The following is a 19,838-nucleotide window of genomic DNA, read 5'->3' on the forward strand; positions in this document are numbered from 1 at the left end:
TGGGTTACAAAAATCACATAAAGAAATGGGTATGTGAATCACTGCAATAGTCCCTGGAGCAAACAGCACCGGCGGATTGCTTTGCAGAAGCAGATGGTGAGGCAAGCAGGTCTTCAGTGCTTTGCTTTCCTCCCTGGCCTTTGCAGCGCAGCAACAGAAATGCCCCTTGGTGTGTGCTCAGCACCCCGGTTCACATTGCGGGGTGCTGCCTGAGGCCTTCGTGGCTGAGATGCCGCAGAAGCAGCAAGCCGAAAAGCACCGGTGAGCCGTGGCGAGTCCGCTCCACCTGTCCCCCATAGTGTGTGCATCTTCCGCTCGTTGTCAGCGCTCGTTTAGACCGAGGACATCTCTCTCGCTCGCTCTCCCTTTGCCGTGTCTCCAATTTCACTGGAACGGAGTCAAGCAGAGACGAGTCCACGTCTGGTCTGGAACGGATCAGCAGGTCAGCTGGGAATGCCTGTCAGGCAGCCAGTGTACTCCCTCCCTTCTCCCTCGCTTTCTTTGAGGTTTGTAGCTCTTCTGCTTTCTTGTTGCTATTGCCACCCTCCCCATACTCCCCCTGCCGCACACCAAGCACCCAGACCTTTCCCGAGCACTTTACTTAATCCCCAGGATTCTTTATATAGGAATTAATCTTCTCGTCACAGTGGGAGAGCTCGGAGGGAGGGGGTACATTTATCTCTCCTGCTGAGGTCTAGAGTTGCATTGCTGTGATTATTGGTGGGAGCAGCGTGCATGTGTCTGGGGATCTCTGTTTAGCTTCTTCGTTTCTTAAACGGCACAGGGGCAGCAGCAAGGCAAGTTGGCAGCTTTGCTTTCTAGCTGCATTGTGTCTGCTGCTAGAAAGGGAGTGTGAGTGGGGAGCAGCATGGCAGAACAAGAAGCCAGTGGCTTGCAAGTCCTTCTCTCCACCCTCCAGGTAAGAACAGCGTGAACTAATGAGAGAGGCGCTTGGGCTTGTTTTCCTCTTTAATTCACCAGCAGCAACTTGTTGGGCTGAGGTTTTTCGCACGAGCTCCCTGCTGGCTTGTCTCTAAAAGCATCAGAGTGCAGGAGTCCTGACCTGCACCTCCCACCCTAAAAAAGCCTTTATGAAATGAAGTTTCACTATTCGGAGATGAACGCTGGCAATTACTGCTATGCATCAATCACCGAGCCCGTCTGAGGGCAGAGCCTCAGCTCCGGAGATCGCGCTGCGTTCAGCAGGGGAGTGAGGGAGGTGCGAGCAATAGCCTGCTTTGCAATGAATGGGAGCTGACAGTGCTGCCAGGCTGCGAGTTAGGTGAGCTGCTGCAACGCCCAGCATTACACCAAGGGCTGTGGGGAGCGAATAAACAAATGTGTCTGGAGGCAGCAAGTTCCTCCCTGTCAAATTCTCTTTATCGTGACCCCTAAGCACTCGGGGGAAGTGATAAAAGCTCCTGAGGGCGAGATCGGCGAGGCGCTGGTGTTGTGTGTTCTCAGTATATGCTCCTGAGGAGCAGGGAAAGAGAACTGTCCTGGTCCAGGACTATACTTCTGCTATGAGATGAAGGAGAGGTATCTCTTCTCACGTCTGTAGGCTGTCTCCTCGGCTCTGTTTTCCACCAGGATGGATGCATTCCTCCTGGTCTCGCAGGATAAGATGTCTAAGCTGAGGCACGAGCTACTCTGTGAAATGGGGGGTGTGTTTTGGGAGGGGAAACTGTGCTTTCATGAGCTGTTGTTTTGTCATGAGGGGTAAATGGGAATTGCTTTGCCGAGATCAGCTGCTTGCGCAAAAGCAGCTTTTAAAGAAATATAGCAAAATTCTCCTCATCCCTATTTTTCAGGGTGCCCCAACTCACGGCACATGCAGCTATACTGAAGTGAGTCAGAGCCTAACAGAGACACGAGTTTCAGGCAGTGTGTACTGCATGGAGAGTTTCACATCCAAGGCAGGAGCATCCTCTAACTACTGTTTGTGTCTGCCAGAACCTCACATTACCAGAAGCCACAGAGAGCGAATACTAGGGATAGGGTGTGTAAAACAGACTTAACCTCCTGGATCAGCTCAAGCATTTGTATCTCCCAGCCCTGGGTCTCTGAAGACATCTGTGACCAGTGACAAGTGTTTAGAAAAGGCTATAAAACCCTATGATACATAATTGGCTTCTAAAGTATAGTTGTGTGGGCTGATCAGCTTTGACATTTTTATCCAAGCTTATATAACTGTCAACAACTTTTATTTCTCATATCATTTTCAAACTCTGGTTTGTCTTTCATGACACCCTGTAGCAGTGAGTTCTGCAAGTAAATTGGCATATTGGGGGAAATTATTTTACTGTCCCTTTTCTTTGGCAGTGTAAGTTGTCCATCCCTATGTTCTTGCAGCTTATATCATGCATATTTTGTACTAGACTGTGTCTTTCCTATATCTGAGTTACTGTTACTTGTTACCTCTATTACTTTAGCTAATTGAGAGCTGAGTGTACATTCAAACATTAACAGTCCTGCTGCTCTCTCTGCGTAACCTGGGAACACAGCTGGACAAGGCCCAGGATTAAACTGGGAGCTGTAGCTTAAGATCAGGTAGAAGTCCCTTGGTACAAGTCTCATGTCTAAAAATTCTGTATTGCTTTGCAGAATAGGCTTTCTTATTACATCCTCAACATGATTATGAGTCTTGGGTGCTAGTGAACAGCAGAATAAGTTGTTGATAACAGTTACAACCCTGTCATGTTCTGATTCCCCTCTTGCCCCACCTCCAGCCAAAACATTACCTGCATGACCCTGCAATGCCATCACCTAACTCTGCTCTAAAAATTTGGTGATTAAAAAAGATGTTTACTTCAACTTGTAATAGTTGGAAAATACTGGCCTGGGAAACAGTAACTTTTGTTGATGTTTGAATCTGCTGATAACAACTCTCCACACTTTATTTTCTGCAATAGTTGCCCTAAACACAGTTGCTTTGTTTTTGGGTCCTGCTGAATTGTTATTCCTGCTTCATGCTGTTTTACTGAGCTTGAAGAACATCTCTGCTGCATACATCAGACTATACTGCAGGATTCTGTTGTGTATTTTCCATCTACTTTAACACATAAGATTCCTTTGTACACAGAACACTTTCAGCTAAGGAATAAGGGAACCTTCAGCCACCAAGCCAGCCTTTATAAACCTCAGAGTAAAAGCATCCTTTCTCCTTTGGTCACCCACTGAAGAATAGAACCTCTTGGTTCCAAGCACTGGCACAGATTATTATTCTCAGCCTGAAGGATGTCCCCACCTGAGATAAACTCTATCACCTTCAGCCCAAGGAAATGTTCTGTCTCATTTTCTCCCTGCATAGACCCTTTAACTTCTAATCTTACAACTTCATTTTGGTAAATATCATATCACTTAGAACAAAAACCTGAACAACTTGCACTTTGTAACAAGAGTTCCTACTTCAGTCAAGAGAAGAAACATATTTTGTTTCATCGTTCTTCAAAACCACTCCCAGTGCAATGAGGGAACGTGATACTCCAAAGACAGCTTAAGCTTGTGAAAGCACAACATATTACAGATGTTCTAATAAGTTACAAGGTGAAAAGCAAAAACTTCAAAGTGCAGCTGCATTTTGTCACCAAAATGTCACTGCAGGGAAGACATGGCATTTCAGATCTAGGTAAAAAGTGCTTCTCTGCTTACAAGGTGCAGCTTTAAAATGTGAATTTCAGATATAAGAAAAACCTTTCCCTTTCTCAGAGGTTTTGTATCAGCATTGCACAGACAAGCTCTTTTGAGTTTACTCTAGTTTCTCATCTTGCTTTTAACCCTGTTACCTTCTCCCTTGTTCTCTCTGTCTTCTTCCTTGTTCTCTCCATCCAAAGTGCTACATCCTACAATTATCACCTCCTTTTCCTCTTGCTTGGATGATGTTACTCAGTTCTGTTCCTGACTCTTACTACATCACATCCTACCTCCTCAGCTCATTCCCACCTGGACTCTGTCTTCACATACAGGCAGTGCAGTACTTACTCCAAGCCAGGAGTTGGTTAGCCCTTTTCACCCTACTCTCTGGCCACAGCATGGCAAAATGAGCAACCTTCCCACCTACAGCTTGTGACTGGAGGGGAAAAAAATCTGACATTTAATTTTACAGGAAGCCTCTCTCATGCTAAATCCTAGAGAGATTTGGGATTCGATCCCTCCTTTATTTTAATGCCCAGAGGACTTCTCTGGGCATTAGTTAAAGAAGCTGTTAGTAGCTAAGCAGAATAATAGAAAAACGAACCCGTTTTCTCGCCGATAAGATGTCCCAGATTGTTGAATCACTTGAAATTTTAGAGGGTCCTAGTTTTCTGCTCGGGGTTGTGCTGGCCTTCATCTCATTCTATCCTTTAACTGGTTAGCTAAATAAGAAGCAGTTCTTCTGCCACTTCTCCTCACTTTCTTCTTTGCTCACTAGATCCAGGCTCTAGCTTGGCTACCCCTGAGAATGTCTTGAATGTCTCCTTATTCCATGGCAGCACACATTGTGTTGTTTGAGGAGTCCACGTTTCCTGCTGGCTTTCAGCATGGTGTTCACATGCTTCTCAAATCCACATCCCCTGTGTGCATATGCTGCTAACCTGACAACCCTTGGGGCTGTTGGCAGATCTTTGGCTCAAACTTTGTCCTACTGTGTTGGACTGTGAAGGTTCCCAAATGCTATGGTTCAAAAGTAAAGAGGTGAAAATCTTACGTATCAATGGAGGACGTGATTTGTGTGAATGGGTTCCTGTCTGAACGACCATGGGGCCAGCAGGGAGCAGATACAGGATCCCCTGTTTGCTAACCTGAATCTCTCTGCTCCCTTGCGCTGCCTCTATGGTTGTTTCGCTGGCTCTCCGACAGGGTGGTTCTATTGTTATCCTAAAGTCAAGTGGGAAGATATGCGTGCTGCTCTAGTGACAAGGAATATAAAAGCATTTTAGAAAATGCTTTTGTCTGCTCTGAATCCTTGCACTTATCCTGTCGGCAGAGCTTATGGGATTCCTGGATTTGGGCAAAGTAGCTGCAGAATCCTGAGAAATGCTGAGAACGCAGAATGCCCACTGGTTTGGATAGCAGGCGAAGGAGTTCAGAGTTTGGAACTCTGCTTTTGGAAGGCAGCCTGGCAGGCAAGGTTTAGTGGAGTAGACTTAGAGGTAAGAAAAATCAGAACTTGCTACCAAATGGCCACTTTTATGCGATTCATTAACTGAATTTTATTGAGATTGTCATATCTAAACTGAACAGCAAACTGCACTTAGTATTCTCTGTATTTTTTACAAAATATATTGTAGATTTGCAGCACCTAAAATAGGTGCAGTTAGCTCAATGAGATACTTGGGTTTCAGGGGACAACCCATCAGTGGGAAATGCTGGATGCTCCAGTAACACTTTCTTGTCTCTTTTGCCTGTGCTTCTTAGGCTGCTCATATCTATTTTCTGGTTTAACTGTGGAAGAAAAGAAACAGTTCTTTGCAGACAATCCTATGGAGATAGTCCAAACCCCCTCATCCCCGCCTTTCAGGATCACCACTTGTTCTTCCCACCTCAACTGCCATCTTGTCCGTGTCCAAAGAGAATTTAAAGATAATCCAGAGCTCATTTCTACAATTCCTGGTTCACTGCCAGAGGGCATGACCAAACAACAGGAGACCTTGCATCTACTTTGAGGAAAGATAGCAAGCATCTGCATATTAGCCCCAAATTCCTGTCAGGCTGTGGAAGAAATACTGAGATTTGGCACTCTTGCAGATCAGTGTAGAACACTAAAGTCCCTAGGAGAAATTGGAGGCACGTTCTGGAATCTGTTGAAACCTGTCCACCAGCTGAACTGGGACAAGCATTTCACTCTGTCCTCAGGCTGGCTGCAGCTGTTCTCTGAGTGTGCTACCAGAGTCCCTGAAAATGCCTCCACTTCGGCTATCCAGAGTTTCCTGTGGCGACATCAGTGGGGATGCAGGGCCTTGGAGTGCAAAAATCGAGCAGAGAAGGATCAGAGCAGCAGCAACAATATATGGGCTGAGCAAGAGTATGCTGTATTATAGCCCTGGAAAGCTTCTCATTTGCTGGAGACTGCCTACCTCCCTTGCTGGAGAAATGTGAAGGCGTACGGCAGAAGAGATAGAAGAAAGAATAAGAGTCAGGATAGGCTTGTAGTTATATCAGTTGAATGCATGTCTAACGAAACAGATTATAATCCTCTGCATCTGAGTTAATTGTGTATAAAATGCAGCTAGTAATCTCACCTTGCCTTGCTAAAGTGTTTGAGAAGATGAGGCCATGAATGTTTGCAAAAGAAAAAAAAATCCAGGAATGAATTAATAATTCTGTTTCAGTGCGGGGCTTGCATGCTGCACAATAAATAATGCACAGAGGCATATGCTAAATGACAAAGACAAAATAGCTATAGGAGGTGAGTTTCCAGGCGGCAGGCACCACTCATTAAAAAGCAGGGGTTTTGTGGAATAAAACAAGTTATCATGTAATTAAAAAAATATAACCACTCCAGGGGACCAAATGAAACTACATGAACACTTTAAAACTGGTGCGTCCTACCTGTTGAGTGCCTGACTTTCCAGTGTTTAACTTAAAAAATTCAGATGTAATACAGTGTTACATTAGACAAACAGCTTTATATTGTATAGTTTGTGGACAACTGTGCAAGACTATGGACACAAGCAAACACACACACACACATAAACTACATTATGTAAGAATGCGTATGCATAGAGTTGAAATACTTTTCACATATAGTATAAAAATATATTAAAATGCATCTGCTTATCTGTTCATAAGCAAGGAACAATTGCTGGAATTTATTTACCTTACATAGGTGTTTTGTTAATCTAAAGAAATCTTCATGTACATATCAAGAGTATTTTTATGTCAATGGAAAATCTCAGCCTTTTCCTTTCCTTGGGCTTCAATAGTTTCACTCTATGAAATATCTGAAAGGAGATGTTTTCACACAAAGAGGCATTTGCTTGAATAGATTCATAGTGCTTGTGCTTCTTTATATAACATATACTTATTTGCAGTATATTATGCTATATGTTGTTGTAATGGTTTAGACACCCTTTCAATGTATTTTTCTGTCCAATGCATTGGTCCTGTCCCTTTGGCTTTATCTATAATGGGGAAAAATGACTGTGGTAGTAAATATGTTTATGGACACTGTTGACTTAAAGCTCACTACATGGCATTTCACAGAGAGTGCAAGGAAGTTGACTGTATTTAAAAATGTGTGAGCTGATAATACTTAACTTTAGGAGACTTTTCTAAAGCCAGCAGAAAGATTCCCTGATGTTTGTTAATAGGGGGAAAAACATTTCAAAATTATATTGGGAATTTAAAAGACGGCTAGAGATTTCATGTCACTAATCCGGAACAGCAAGGTTGAAAATTGCTCCTGGAGTTGTTGCTATCACAGGGACATTGCCAGGGTGTGAGTATTACTGCTTGCGCTGTGAGAGGTAACGCAGCATTTGTCATCATTGTACTTGTGATGACATACATTTATGCCTCTGAGAGACGTGCTGGTAAAAGCCCATCTTTCTATAGGTCTCCAGGAGGAGTGCGCAAAGTCAAAGGGAAGCACAGAACTAAGGTGGTGTTTAACAGAAACACCTGGTGGAATAAGCCAGGCTCTTGAGGAGATGTGGTCCTTTTCTGTGTGCCTAAGAGTTGATGTACTGAGGTCTGAAAACCTCAGACTTCCATGCTCCTTTGAAAGTCCTAAATCAGCAGATGTATTATGTGCCTACACAGGTCATTGCACTCTGCCAAACTCTAGCCTCATGACTACATTCTTCTCACCAGACCAGGATATAAAATAATTCCATATTGCCTTTCCCTGTTCTTTTTATAAGCACTTGTCTCACAGATAGTCTATTTGCACCTGTTTGTCTACAGGGCCTGATGGGCTATAGAATAGAAGTGTCAATCCATGGCCTGAAGCTGTCCTGCATGCGAGACTCCGTGCTCATCTCTGCAGGAAAGGATGAGGGGATGCAATTCTCCAGCAGAGCAGGCTGATTTCTGTCCCCAGAGACTGTGGAGGCAGGCTAAGCCAGGAAAGTGATGGGTCGTACACCTTAGGAGGAATCTACAACCTTCTCCATGGAGACCCAAGAAAGTCCAAGGCTGGAATGAGTGTGTTAGACCTGCTATTGATTGGTAGAATAACATTTGCTTGACAAGAAATTCTCTGGGCAAAGCGAAGCCTACATCCCTTAGGGGCTTAGAGAATAAGGCTTTTTTTTTCTTTTTCTTTTCCATGGTCTTTTCTCCAGAAAGAACACAGTCTAGTGTTTCAAAAGGTGCTATAGGTTGAAGCGGATTTAATGAAAATAGCAAAAACTTTTATGACGATTCTTATTAAAAAAGCTGAGTAATGCTGACAATGAAGAGTCCTGTGGGAGAAATAACTACTCTACCAAAATAATCTTGGCTTTTTTTCCCCTTTCAACAAGGATGCTTTGAAAGCAAAGTGTATATTTTTCTGATAGACTAGAACCATGGAGGCACCACAGCACTGTGCTGCACTGCAATCAGCTACTGAGAAGTCTTCCGTGCACACTGTCAGTGCAATTTAGAGGCAGAGGTTTCCCACTGGGTCTAATGTCAATCTGGTCCCTGCAGTAAATGGAGACAGATTCTTCTCCTCCGGACCCATCTGCTCCATCACTGTGTTCTGTTACCTATTTCTTTCCTTTTGACAGAGAGAATGATGCTGCACTGATGTCTAAAGCAGGAGTCCTCAGCTTTATTCACAGGACTGTTACAAATTCCCTTTTTATCAAACTCATCTAATGTCTGTGCCTCCAGATTTCCCCATTTGGACTGTAAATGGAGACAAAACTCAGCAGCCAAGTTTGGGCATAGGGAGCCTTAGTTAAAACTCTTTCCCTAATCACAGGGTGGAGCAACTTTCTCCATGAGCATACCATGCTCATGAAACCTAGGTGAATCAGTGCAATTCTGTCATTCTTCTTTAGATTGTTTTCTTTTCTCAGTTTAAACTTTAAATGTAAAACTCCATTTTTTTAACAGGATTCATTCTGGAATGCCAAAGCGATAGATTTATAGTGAAGATAAAGTTGCCCTTCTATTTTGTTCAGGATTTACCTGGCAAAAAGGCCTGTGGCAGGAAGAGAGAGAGAGATAGATCCTTCCATAAGCAGTTTGCTTGGCATATTGAATGTCCACCTGTCTGCACTGCAAAGGAGGGGAGGAGGGAGAATGGTCCACCTGACCTTTCCCTACGATTAAAATGTTGATCTGATGAAGTCAGAGGAACAAATTGAGCTGTCTCTTTCAACCCTCCATTTTTCCAGGAATAAATCAGCACCATCCACATGGAGAAAGCTTCTGAAGGGTTCAGGGAAAGAAGCATTATTGTCCCTGATTTATCTGACCTTCTCTTTGGGAAAACCCCCACACTTGAGTGGTCCTTTGCCCCATGCTAAAATTTTCAAAATGGGAGAGACTGAGATGCCAGACAAGAACGAGAATACACGGCTGGCTCTGTATGTCTTTGACGATCTCCCTTCCAATAGGGCTTAGGTCATTTGATCTCTCCATAATGCAAATGGATTTCAAGGGGACAGCTGGAAGCAGAGATGCATTAAAATGACTTGCCCTCTGAGAAGAAAACCATGCTTATTAGTGGTTTGTTCCAAAAGCTCCCACAGCAGCGGCTCTATCTCAGTGACTGCAAACTCTGGAGGGTTTTATCGAAAAAGTAGCTGTTGAAGAGGCTGGCTGATCAAAAAGATGGAAATGTTCCTAACTGAGTTATCCTCTTTATGTCCCAGAAAAACCAGTGGAGTACTGTTACACTAACAGGTCTCCTTGACAACATGCTCAGGGTATTCTATGAAGAATTCGCCTTTCTCACAGAGATCAGCCCACTGTCCAATCAAGACTGCATTTTTGAGTCCTCAGGGAGACATGAGTGGGACTGTGAAGAGCTCAGAGGTCTCCTTCCCCATTGGTGTACCAGTAGCAAAGGAGTAAGTGGTTCCTGCCAAATGTCCCCTTGTTTCACAAGTCATATGCCATCACATATTCAGTCTGCTCCCATGTGAGAGTGTCTCACGAGAGACTCTGAATGAGGCTGTTTCTGCAGCCTCTTCTTTGGCCATGATTTCTCACAAACGGCTGTGCCCCCAGCTGACCGTCTGCCTCAATCTCAGACACGCTCATGCTGTATGAGCATGTGCCAGCCCTCAGAGCATTCAGTTCAGTGAAATCCATCTGGGGTCTCAGAAGAGAGAAGCTAAATGTGGAAGATGGCACATCGGTGAACACCGTGCTCTTTGCCTTTTGGATCAGGATGTACTGAGCCAATGCTGTCCCTCAGACTCCAGTGGGCAAAGCAAGTGCCCTGTCCCTCAAACTCCAGTGGGCAAAGTGAGTGCCAAACTTTGCTCAGCTACAGAAGCATCACCATCTTGCTACACAGAGAAGGGACAGTAAGAGTAAGAGCTCTCCTTCATCTCCCCATTTGCAACATCCCTGATCCACGTCAGCCTAGATCACAGCTCAAGAGCATCAGAAAGGACAGTGAACTTGTATTTTTAAATTTAACTCCTGTCACATTTTCCTAGAGCACAAATGCAGCAGTGAACTCTTTGACAGAGCTAGTAAAATGCCGTTTACCTTGACTGACCAGTACGTAGTTTCCAAATGCTTTTGAACTATTAAACTGATATAACGGGGCCAAATAAAGGCCCAAACATGCCTTCCTTTAACATGATAACACTGTCTTATTGTTGCTGGTTGCTTGTTGCTTGTGCGGGTTTTAGACTAAAGATAATAAAAAGCTGTGCTATCTTCTGGATGAAAAGTGACATAGCCCAGTCATATTGTTTAAAAACTTGGCAGCCTCTTCAGAGAACTGAGGCTTTACTTTTAAAAGATTGCTGTTAAAATCTAGACAGATAGGTCTCATCAATGCAGTTAGACAGCTGTTCTGCTTTACATTACTAGTAATGATACTTTGAATCATTAAGAATTTCAAAACAGAGTTTGCTATTCATTATAGATGCCATGTTTCGTTTGCTGTTTGATTTTTCACTTAGGCTGGATAGGAAAAATAGGTTCATTATTTTCCCTTTCAGGTTCTCTCTCCTAAGAAAATAACCCATGGCTAACAATAGTTATTAGCTATTTGTCTCCAGTACCCATACCTCAATCATCATTCTTAAGTGTTGATTGATTAAAAGCATTTTCATTGCTGTTCCAGAAAGCACCTCTGAAAGTGGGGTAGATTGACACATAAGGACACTTATCTCAGCAAGAGAAAGGACTAGTGTCAGCCTAAACCAGAATGTACCTTATAGTGTTTCTTTCCTTCAGCCTGTACCAGCTCATGTCAGACTAATGTGTAACAAATGGGAGTTTTAGCACTGGAATACAGAGAAAAGCCCAAATTGAATGCAGCACTATCCTAGGTAAGAGCCAGGGTAGAGTGAGAGTCATGTGGGGACTCCTGCAGCTTTATCCTGCTTAGTCTGAGCAGGAATATCACAGAGAAGGCTAGACTGGCAGCATCTTCATTATGGATATTTATTTCCACCTGCACATGCTCACGTTTCCTGTGGTATGACACGACCAGGGATTAAAGAAGCTTGCTCTCAGCTCAAAATCTATGGTTTTATTAACGAGTAAGTATATCGGAAAATTTCCAAGGATCTTCAGGACTCAGTTGGACTTAGACAAATGCCATTGTTTGAAAAAACTTTCGAAATTCACAAATCTGCTTCTTCTTTGAAAGGCACGGTGTTCTCTGGAGTTACCTCCATAAAGTCTTGTGAACAAAGATTGTAGCATGTTTCATGTTGCTCTTTTAGCACTAGCGGAGAAAAGAGAACAACAGCTGAATGGAAAAACTACATCTCTCCCTATTAAGTTTGGGTCGCAGGTATGCTAAGTAGCTTTAAAAGAGCAGCATTTGAATGAAACATAATATTTTAAAATATTTCACTAATAGCTAAAGGAACAAAAAGCATAGGAATAAATCCAAGAAACACCAATAAGTAGGTGCTAACATGCATATAGATATCTTTGCGCAAGAAGAGTTAATGCTATACAAAAAATTATTACGAGAGTGTGAAAGGCATATGCTAGGATAATTTTGGCATTAAAATAAAAATAGATTAAAAAAAGGAAAAAAGTGAATGATATAACATTAAATCAGTCAAAATCTTTAGGTGTCACAGGCAACTCATTGTGAAATAAGAGGTGAAACTTAAAAGAATTTATCTGCAGTACTAATTACAGAAAGAACACTAGCAATATTCAAAGGAAAGTCTAAAACTCTTTGCAGACTATCAGGTGTTTTGATTTATCTGAAAGTTTCTTGATTCTTCTAACACTTCCAATTTGACAGATGCATTTCAAGGTTATATAATAGTGTGTTTTACTGCTTATTCTACATAATAAAGTAATTGCTCTATTAGAGATGCATTAGTGAGAGAAGGAAATGACACAAAGGAACTTTGTATCAGGAGGAACTTTTGCACAAGGGCGATTCTTTTTTTGAGAAGATAAAGAGAACTCCGGCATGAAGAAAGAAAGAAAGAAAAAAAAAAGCAATTTACTTTACCAAAAGGATCCAAGAAATTGCAGTCTATCAGGGCATAATTGCTGCAGATAGCTTGATCTGAGCACATTTTACTTGTGTGACAGCCTGTGGCACAGACATGATGAACAACCTTGTTGCTCAAATTAGGTGAAATGCCTTGCAGTCTGTGTGATACAGTGGCTAAAACTCACTCCTTGGAGACAGGTCAGGTCATAGTCTATGCATCTCTTAATTTCTGTATTATTATTATTATTCCTGAATTATGTGTTGCATCTCTCTTGTCAAGGCCTTGGGCACAAGTGAATATCACTCTTCATAAACAGGGCTGGAACCCTTGACTCTGAGTAGCTTTTTTCTCCCAAGTGTGCCATTAGGACTTTTTCCAGGGGATGGTCCTTTTCTGCTGCATGTATTTCTGGAAAGATGGGAAAAGAAGATTGCTCTCAGGGGAGAAAATCTTTAAAACCCCCGTAAATGAAACAGAAGTAAGTACATGACTGAGAACTGCAACACCTTTGTACAGAAAGTCTTTCTACTTTATTTTATTGGAATAGATATCTGGGCTCTGTCCCTGGCTTTGACATTGATTCACTTCAGTCTTGCTTTCACTTCCCCCTAGGAAAATAAAGGACAATGAATCTCCTTGATGAAGGATGCAGTGGGGCAGGTCTTAATTAATTTGTTAAGAAATCTCTGATCCTGTGATGAAAGGTGCCATATTAGTGCAATTTATTGCATTAAATACAGTAAGATTCCTTGGCACAGATGATTTCCACCATGTTATTCATCAAGTTATTCTGGCTAGAGATCAGCTCAGGCCAAACTGTTGCATCTTAACACTCTCAGTTTTGAAGACATTCAAATCTAATTTTGAACTTTGTCCAGCTTCACCTTGGAGCAGTTCAGTCCCATTGAGTCTAGCACACCATCCCTCCAGAACAAGCCCTAAAGCTCAATGAATAGAAGCAAATCCTCATGATATAACATGAAGAATTCTGCTTTGAGGCACTACTACTGCCCAGTCACCTGGACAAGTTACCATCCCTCGTGAACTGTATGCAGTCACCATACCTAGCAGTGTTCTGGTGTATTACTGAAAAAAGTTGCAGGTTATCACACACAAGTGCAATGGATGTGAATAATCATAGTTTCAGGTTCCTAGAAGCCATGAAAAAAGTCACACACCACTTTGCAGCAGGCCAGAGAGAGGGAAGGGTTTTTATCACTATTTGCTATATTCCTTAGTAAAAAAATCCACAGTTGTTGCTTTGGGCTGATGCACAAAACCTGGCTTGATACTGAGCTTCAGTGGGAATGCAAGTACCTGTTGCATAGCTAAACAGGATGTTAACCTTGCCTACCAGGGGCCTGCAGAAGCAAGTGAGAGGGACTTGCCTCTTAGGATTGAGGTCAGGAAAAAGAACTTGCTGAAGATGTGTCTTGTTCTGGGAGGCCTCTTGGCTGCCCTGTGTACAGTTTAAGGGCTACGTGATCCCACACAGCTGTGAATGCCTTTCCTGAAGGATTAAATAGCTCGCTCAGGACACTACTCAAGCAGCAAGGTCCTCTTCTCTGAGTCTTTAAATAGACCCTTTCATTTCCATGCCTCCTTTGCTTTTCCTGGCTTACTCAGGTCTATCTGACTCTTGAGCAGAGGAACTCCAGATGGAACCAAAGAAATGTACTTACTATTTACAACAGAGAGTAGTGAAGTTTGTGACAACGTATAAGACATTTGGATGGGTTTTTTAGGAGTAGGGGGACCGGGACTGTAACTTCTCTGCATTCTTTTAAAGATAGATGATGGCTGTATTATAATAAAGTGCTGCAGTAATAACAAAATGTAGGCTGTAATCACTCGAATTGGAACACTTCATTATTCTGATGGTGCCTAGTGAAATTTCAGAGATCCTTGAACCTTCTTTCTTCCCCCCAGGAATAATGATTTTTTTCTAAACCTCCATGCATCCAATACTGTTGATGATAACCTCCCCACAAGAGGAAATTACAGTTAGCTGGGTGGATATTGAAACTGAGGATGGGAGCACACAAACAAGAAACTCTCCAGGGTATTTTGCTCTATTATTTAAGTGTGAAGTTTTAGCTTCACTTAAATTAGAAAAAGCAATTCACTCTGTCAAGGCACACAATATAAGGCACAGAACTTGGTTTCACAGTTATTTTAAGACTGGATAGTCTGCTGTGGGAAGAAGATATCCAGCTGCCAAATCCATAATGCCAGTGGTGGGTGGCTGTACATGGCAGTAGTGTCTGGCATGCACCTGTGCCTCACTGGTGGCAGTACGTGAGGAGGGGTGTCTCTGATTTAAGAGTCAATACTAGTACAGTTATTTAGAACCCACGAGGTCTCAGAAAAGAGTGAGGACTAATTCTGCTATGCCTTTAACCTGATCTTAATTTTTGCAAGTATAATTTTGCATGAGATTTTCTCTTCAACAGACTATGAGTGCAGATAGTGGGACATCTTACTTGCATATACAAGTCTTATTTCACAGGCAGGTAGGTTTCTGACTGCTGCTTTTGTGTCAGCAAAATTTTTCAGGGGGTAAGGAAAGAAAGAAGGATGTATTTTGTAGATGCGAAATCCTGCTTTTCTATTTAAAAACTGACTTTTTAAAAACAAACAAATAAACAAAAATCCCTGGAAATGGGCAAGCTATTCCTCAGCCTCTCTCTCTCTCTCTCTCTCTCAAAAAAAAAAAAAAAAAAAAAGTCTGGAAGTTTGCTAGTATAGGGCAGCAATAGCTTTTCTTTAAAAACAGACCACTTCTGTTTTCATTTCTAAGAAGTCATGCAGCTTTGTGAGATTATATCTAACAATTAATTTAGTAGTAGTTTTGATAGAAAACAAATTATCCACTGTCTTGCAGGAATGACTTCTTTAATTTTGCATTTACTACCTCTATGAGAGGAATAACAACTTTGTATTTCTTTCCCCCAATAAAATATTTATTGATAAATATCATGCTGCATAAATCAATGCTGTTCAATTTATTTCTAGCTAGTCTCCTTTCTCTCAGCAATAATGCTTAGACTCTCAGTAAACACTCTCAGTAGTTTACATGTCTTATTTGGAGAAATACTTGCCATTGGGTAAAAGACATGAAGGTCCCAGGGCTACACAAAGGACATAGTTTAAGGGAAGTCTTCATTTTAAGCCAGTTCTAAAAGGGAAACTGACTGATAGCTGCTGCACTTCAGGTGGGACAGGAAAATCCTCATCTCTAGTGGCTCTTCAAAGTTTACAGTATCTATCCCAGGAGACTTCCCGGACAAAATGGGAGATTTTATAATCTCGTCTTAAGTAAATAACAGTTTGCCTTGGCATTTTCTCAGGAGCAAAAGAAATAGGATATGTCATAGGAGCTCTTTCTCTTCTTAATAGTAGGTCGGAAACTAATCTGAGCTATATCAGTCATAACAATTTTGGGACCCAAAATTGGGTCCTCCAAACCCAATGTCACTAACTAATCTCTTGATGCTTTTAATATATCAATGACTTACATACTGAGCTATTTTTTATTCCTGGCTTTCTCCATCTTCCTGTGATTTATCTATGAGGAGTTTCATCTAAGCTAAGCAAAGCCCTGGTGTTTCAGGAATTAATTCCCAGAAAGAACTCAGAGAAGAACTATCTGTTGGGAACTGGTTAAATGCATCTGTACTCAGGTCTGTAATACTCCAAGTTGGATGAGAATGACATCAGGCTTTGCCGAAGTAAAGCTAAGAGGAGGGGTTCCAGCCAAAATTTACAGCCCTGCTTGATAATTTAAATGATGTTTTCTGTTAGTTTAGACCTTGTCCTGCTGCAAGCTGTGAAAGGCAACAACAGACTGCTGTTAATAGGTGACAGTTTGGCTCCAACTCTAAATCCTTTCAGTGAAATCCTGCAGAAGGTTGGTGATTTTGCAATCTAACCTCAGCCTCTGGGAACTTTTCTCAGCTATTATTCCATTTTCATACCACGAATGCATCTTCACTAGTCTGTGTGCATATAGCTGTTACATCTAACTTTCCTAAGTGCTGGGAGGAATAATGGCAAACATTTAGCAAGAAGAATTTTACTTCTTTCTTTACTTATGATTTGTTCTTGAACATTCAAACATATCTTTCAATAAGAATATAATATGTTTATTTTAACCAGAGCTAGGTAGGTAATTTGCATTAAAGAAATTACTCTATTCATCTTTTTTAGATCCAGCACAAGTTGTGATTTCCTTCATTTGTACTTGTTGTTCAAAAAGATCTACTGAACATTTTTTGTGAATGAATTCTTTGTTGGTAATTCAACCACAAACAGTTTGGTATGAGTATTAATTAAATAATTAATTCTAATACAAATTCAATGTCCAGATTCCTTTGATGATTTTTCAGCCAATTAAGTAAAAACTCGAGCTGTCTACCGAAAAGGCAAGTTACTTTCTCATCACACAACTGCAGCTTTAGGGATGCTTTTTCTGCATTGTCCTGCTATTATAAATCGGAGCTGTGCTCCTCTGCGATTTTCTGTACTATTCTTTGATTGAAATCCTGTGCCATTGAAGTTAGTGGGAAATTTGTTATCATTTGTAATAGGACTAGGGTTTTATCCACTGCTTCAGCAAACACAGAAGTCCCAATTCCCTCACCAGTGCACTGAAGGAAGGGGAGTCTAAGGAGCACCAACGTGCTCAGAGTTCTAGCGTTAAGACAGTGAGAATAAATATTCAGATAAAATATTTGGTAATATCACCCAGCTCTAATTTGCACATTTTAAAGCTTAATCTTTCGTGTCCCCTCAAGTTCTTTGTTCATTTGAGTCCCTGAATAAAGTGCATGGAAACTCAGAGGATATCTTATGTCATCACTATTTGTGTTAATGGCTTAGGAAACCCACAATCCAATTAGTTAAAATAAACAACCTAGTGTAATAGGAGCATAAATCAATGAAGACTTCATTACTGCAACCTTAATGTGTAATCCATCCACCTACGGAGGAAAGGGATACTGAGAGGCAGCAAGACAAAACCAGAGGACAGTCTGATTTAGTCAAGCCTGATATTTAAAAAAGTGCTGAGAACAGTAACTCTTCCTGGAGCCAGTAAATTGGTGAACGCTCATCACCCCTGACAGCCTGCTTGACTATTATGTCCCTATGCTAAAACATGCCAAAGAACTTCTGGTAAGAGGGCTCTGTTTGCTCTTCATTTCCTCTGAAGTTAGTGGGATAGTTGAGAGAACAGCTCAGGACTGCAGACTGATGAATGGAAAAAGGCATCAGCAAGATGAATGTATGACTGAAACTAGATATGCCACCTAAAAGGAATGGTCTTCAGCACTGCTTTGACATTTCTACAGACTTTCATTTGTTTGGTCCTGTGTGTCCCCTTCCTTTAAGATGAGAATAGCTATACTTGGTGGATCTGGGGTTACTGGATTTCATTAAAGCCACATACTCTGTTTGTCTTTGTTTAAAGGAATCAGAAATCCCATCATATTGAGCTTTTCAATTTCAAAGCTCAAGAAAAGGCTGAATTTTTATTAAGATTTACTCTTCAGAAAGAAGGGTAAATCTTAATAAATTTTATTCATTTTTTATTTATTGTGAGGAGGCTCACAGACCCTCCTCCCTGAGTCCTCTGTTTCAGAATCAATCCTCTTTCTGTTTGCCTTAATTTCTCACGCTAGCCTAACTCCTCTCTCCCCATTCCTTATGCTGACCACTTCTTTCGTCTCATTCCCGTGATGATAGTCTCATTCCTCTTAAGCTAGCACGAAACATGCAGTAAGCAGTTAATATTTAGTAGCACTGATAAGCAAGCAAAAACAGTATGATGGGAATTGTAGTTTTGCGTAATTTAGGTTTCTGTTTGTTAATAATTATGGTAAAAAAAATCTAACAATATGTAAAGTTAAGGATACAGAAGTTAGGAAACATCAGCGCTAATACAGACATTGCACACATAAGGAGGCACATACAATTATCCAACACAGAACAAAATTTGGCTGAAGGGAGCTTCCAACCATTCTACAGCAATTCTGTTACAGAGGTAGAAACCAGATTTTCCTGGCTGATGATTGTTTGCTCTAACCATGAAGACTGCCCTTTCTCCTGCTGCATTCCCATGTCTCACTCAACACACACCTTCCTCCACTACAACAAAGAAGGGTATGATATGCAACAGCGTGATTAGCTACACAACCCTCAAAAACATTTCAGCCTGTGCAATGACTTTAGCAGGGATCCACTGGAAGCAAATTGACTATTTGCATTCCTAATATTTTCCTAATATTCTTTCTGCGATTTCTTCTTGCTAGATTGTACCTCTCAGATTCTTAATACTCAGTTGTAAAATGTTAAAAATGTGAGAGAATGGCTTAGTTTTTCTGGCTGGTGAAATCATCCCATATCTCTGGAATATGTACTAGTAGGTTAAGTTTCTGAAGCATTTCAATATTCAGGAATATAGGGGTCATATTTGTAAGATATTATCCCATTATAATAATTTAATGGGAGATAAAGTGATTCCTTTATAGTTTATGGGAAACAGCTGAGGTTCTTCAAGATCAAGGCCACACAAATGGAAGACTTTTATTATAAAGGACATTCGTATTGTGTTGTATTGTATTTGTATGGAAATTAAGAGATCCAGAACTGAATCCAAATCTCTCATACAGCAATACAGATCACAGATTAATTCTTCAGCCTCAGCAGTGAAATCTGCTCAGTTGGAGGAGGATTCAAGCAGAGGCCTACCGTACCACAAATAGACCGTATACATTATGTGTTTTCTTCTCCTCAAGTACAATTTTTATCTCATTTCCTCTAGTGCAAAATTTAAATTTTTTTTTTGTTTAAAGTAGAATGTGTGTTTTCAGGGTGTGGTACTTACTCAGTCTTGATTCAAGTAAATTTAGGACATCTTTCTGATCATGAAATTCTGAGGTTCCTTGTGGTGAGGCTGAAAAGACATGGAAATTTTATTATAAATTAGATCAACAACACTTATTCCTCTTCAACTGCCTGTAATAAGGGATGTTCTCAATGAAGACTATTTTGTATTTAACATTTTGGTGTGATACAGAATTTTCTCAACTTTGGCTAGCCAGAATAAACCAAGAAAGAGAGATACAATTTAGAATAAAACAGATATATAAACTCTGGTCTGTTTTTGTCATAAAATAGAACGGGGAGCCAGGGATGCATTGGAGCAGAAAGGGCAGGGTGCTCTGCAGGAGAAGGGCAGCGGGAGCAGAGGGTGGCAGCAGGGCA

General features: G+C 41.3%; 1 protein-coding gene across 1 annotated transcript in view; it reads left to right on the top strand.

Moving 5' to 3' along the window:
* The first annotated feature begins 229 nt into the window (after nt 1-229).
* Nucleotides 230-19,838, top strand: part of AGBL1 (AGBL carboxypeptidase 1) — a 290,148-nt gene continuing 270,539 nt past the window's right edge. Inside the window, exons 1-2 of the mRNA XM_062584021.1 lie at nt 230-261; nt 326-506. Coding sequence (XP_062440005.1) covers nt 230-261; nt 326-506 — 213 coding nt within the window. The remainder of the gene's footprint in view (nt 262-325; nt 507-19,838) is intronic.

Source organism: Rhea pennata, chromosome 10, assembly GCF_028389875.1.
Source record: "Rhea pennata isolate bPtePen1 chromosome 10, bPtePen1.pri, whole genome shotgun sequence".
Lineage (NCBI taxonomy): Eukaryota > Metazoa > Chordata > Aves > Rheiformes > Rheidae > Rhea > Rhea pennata.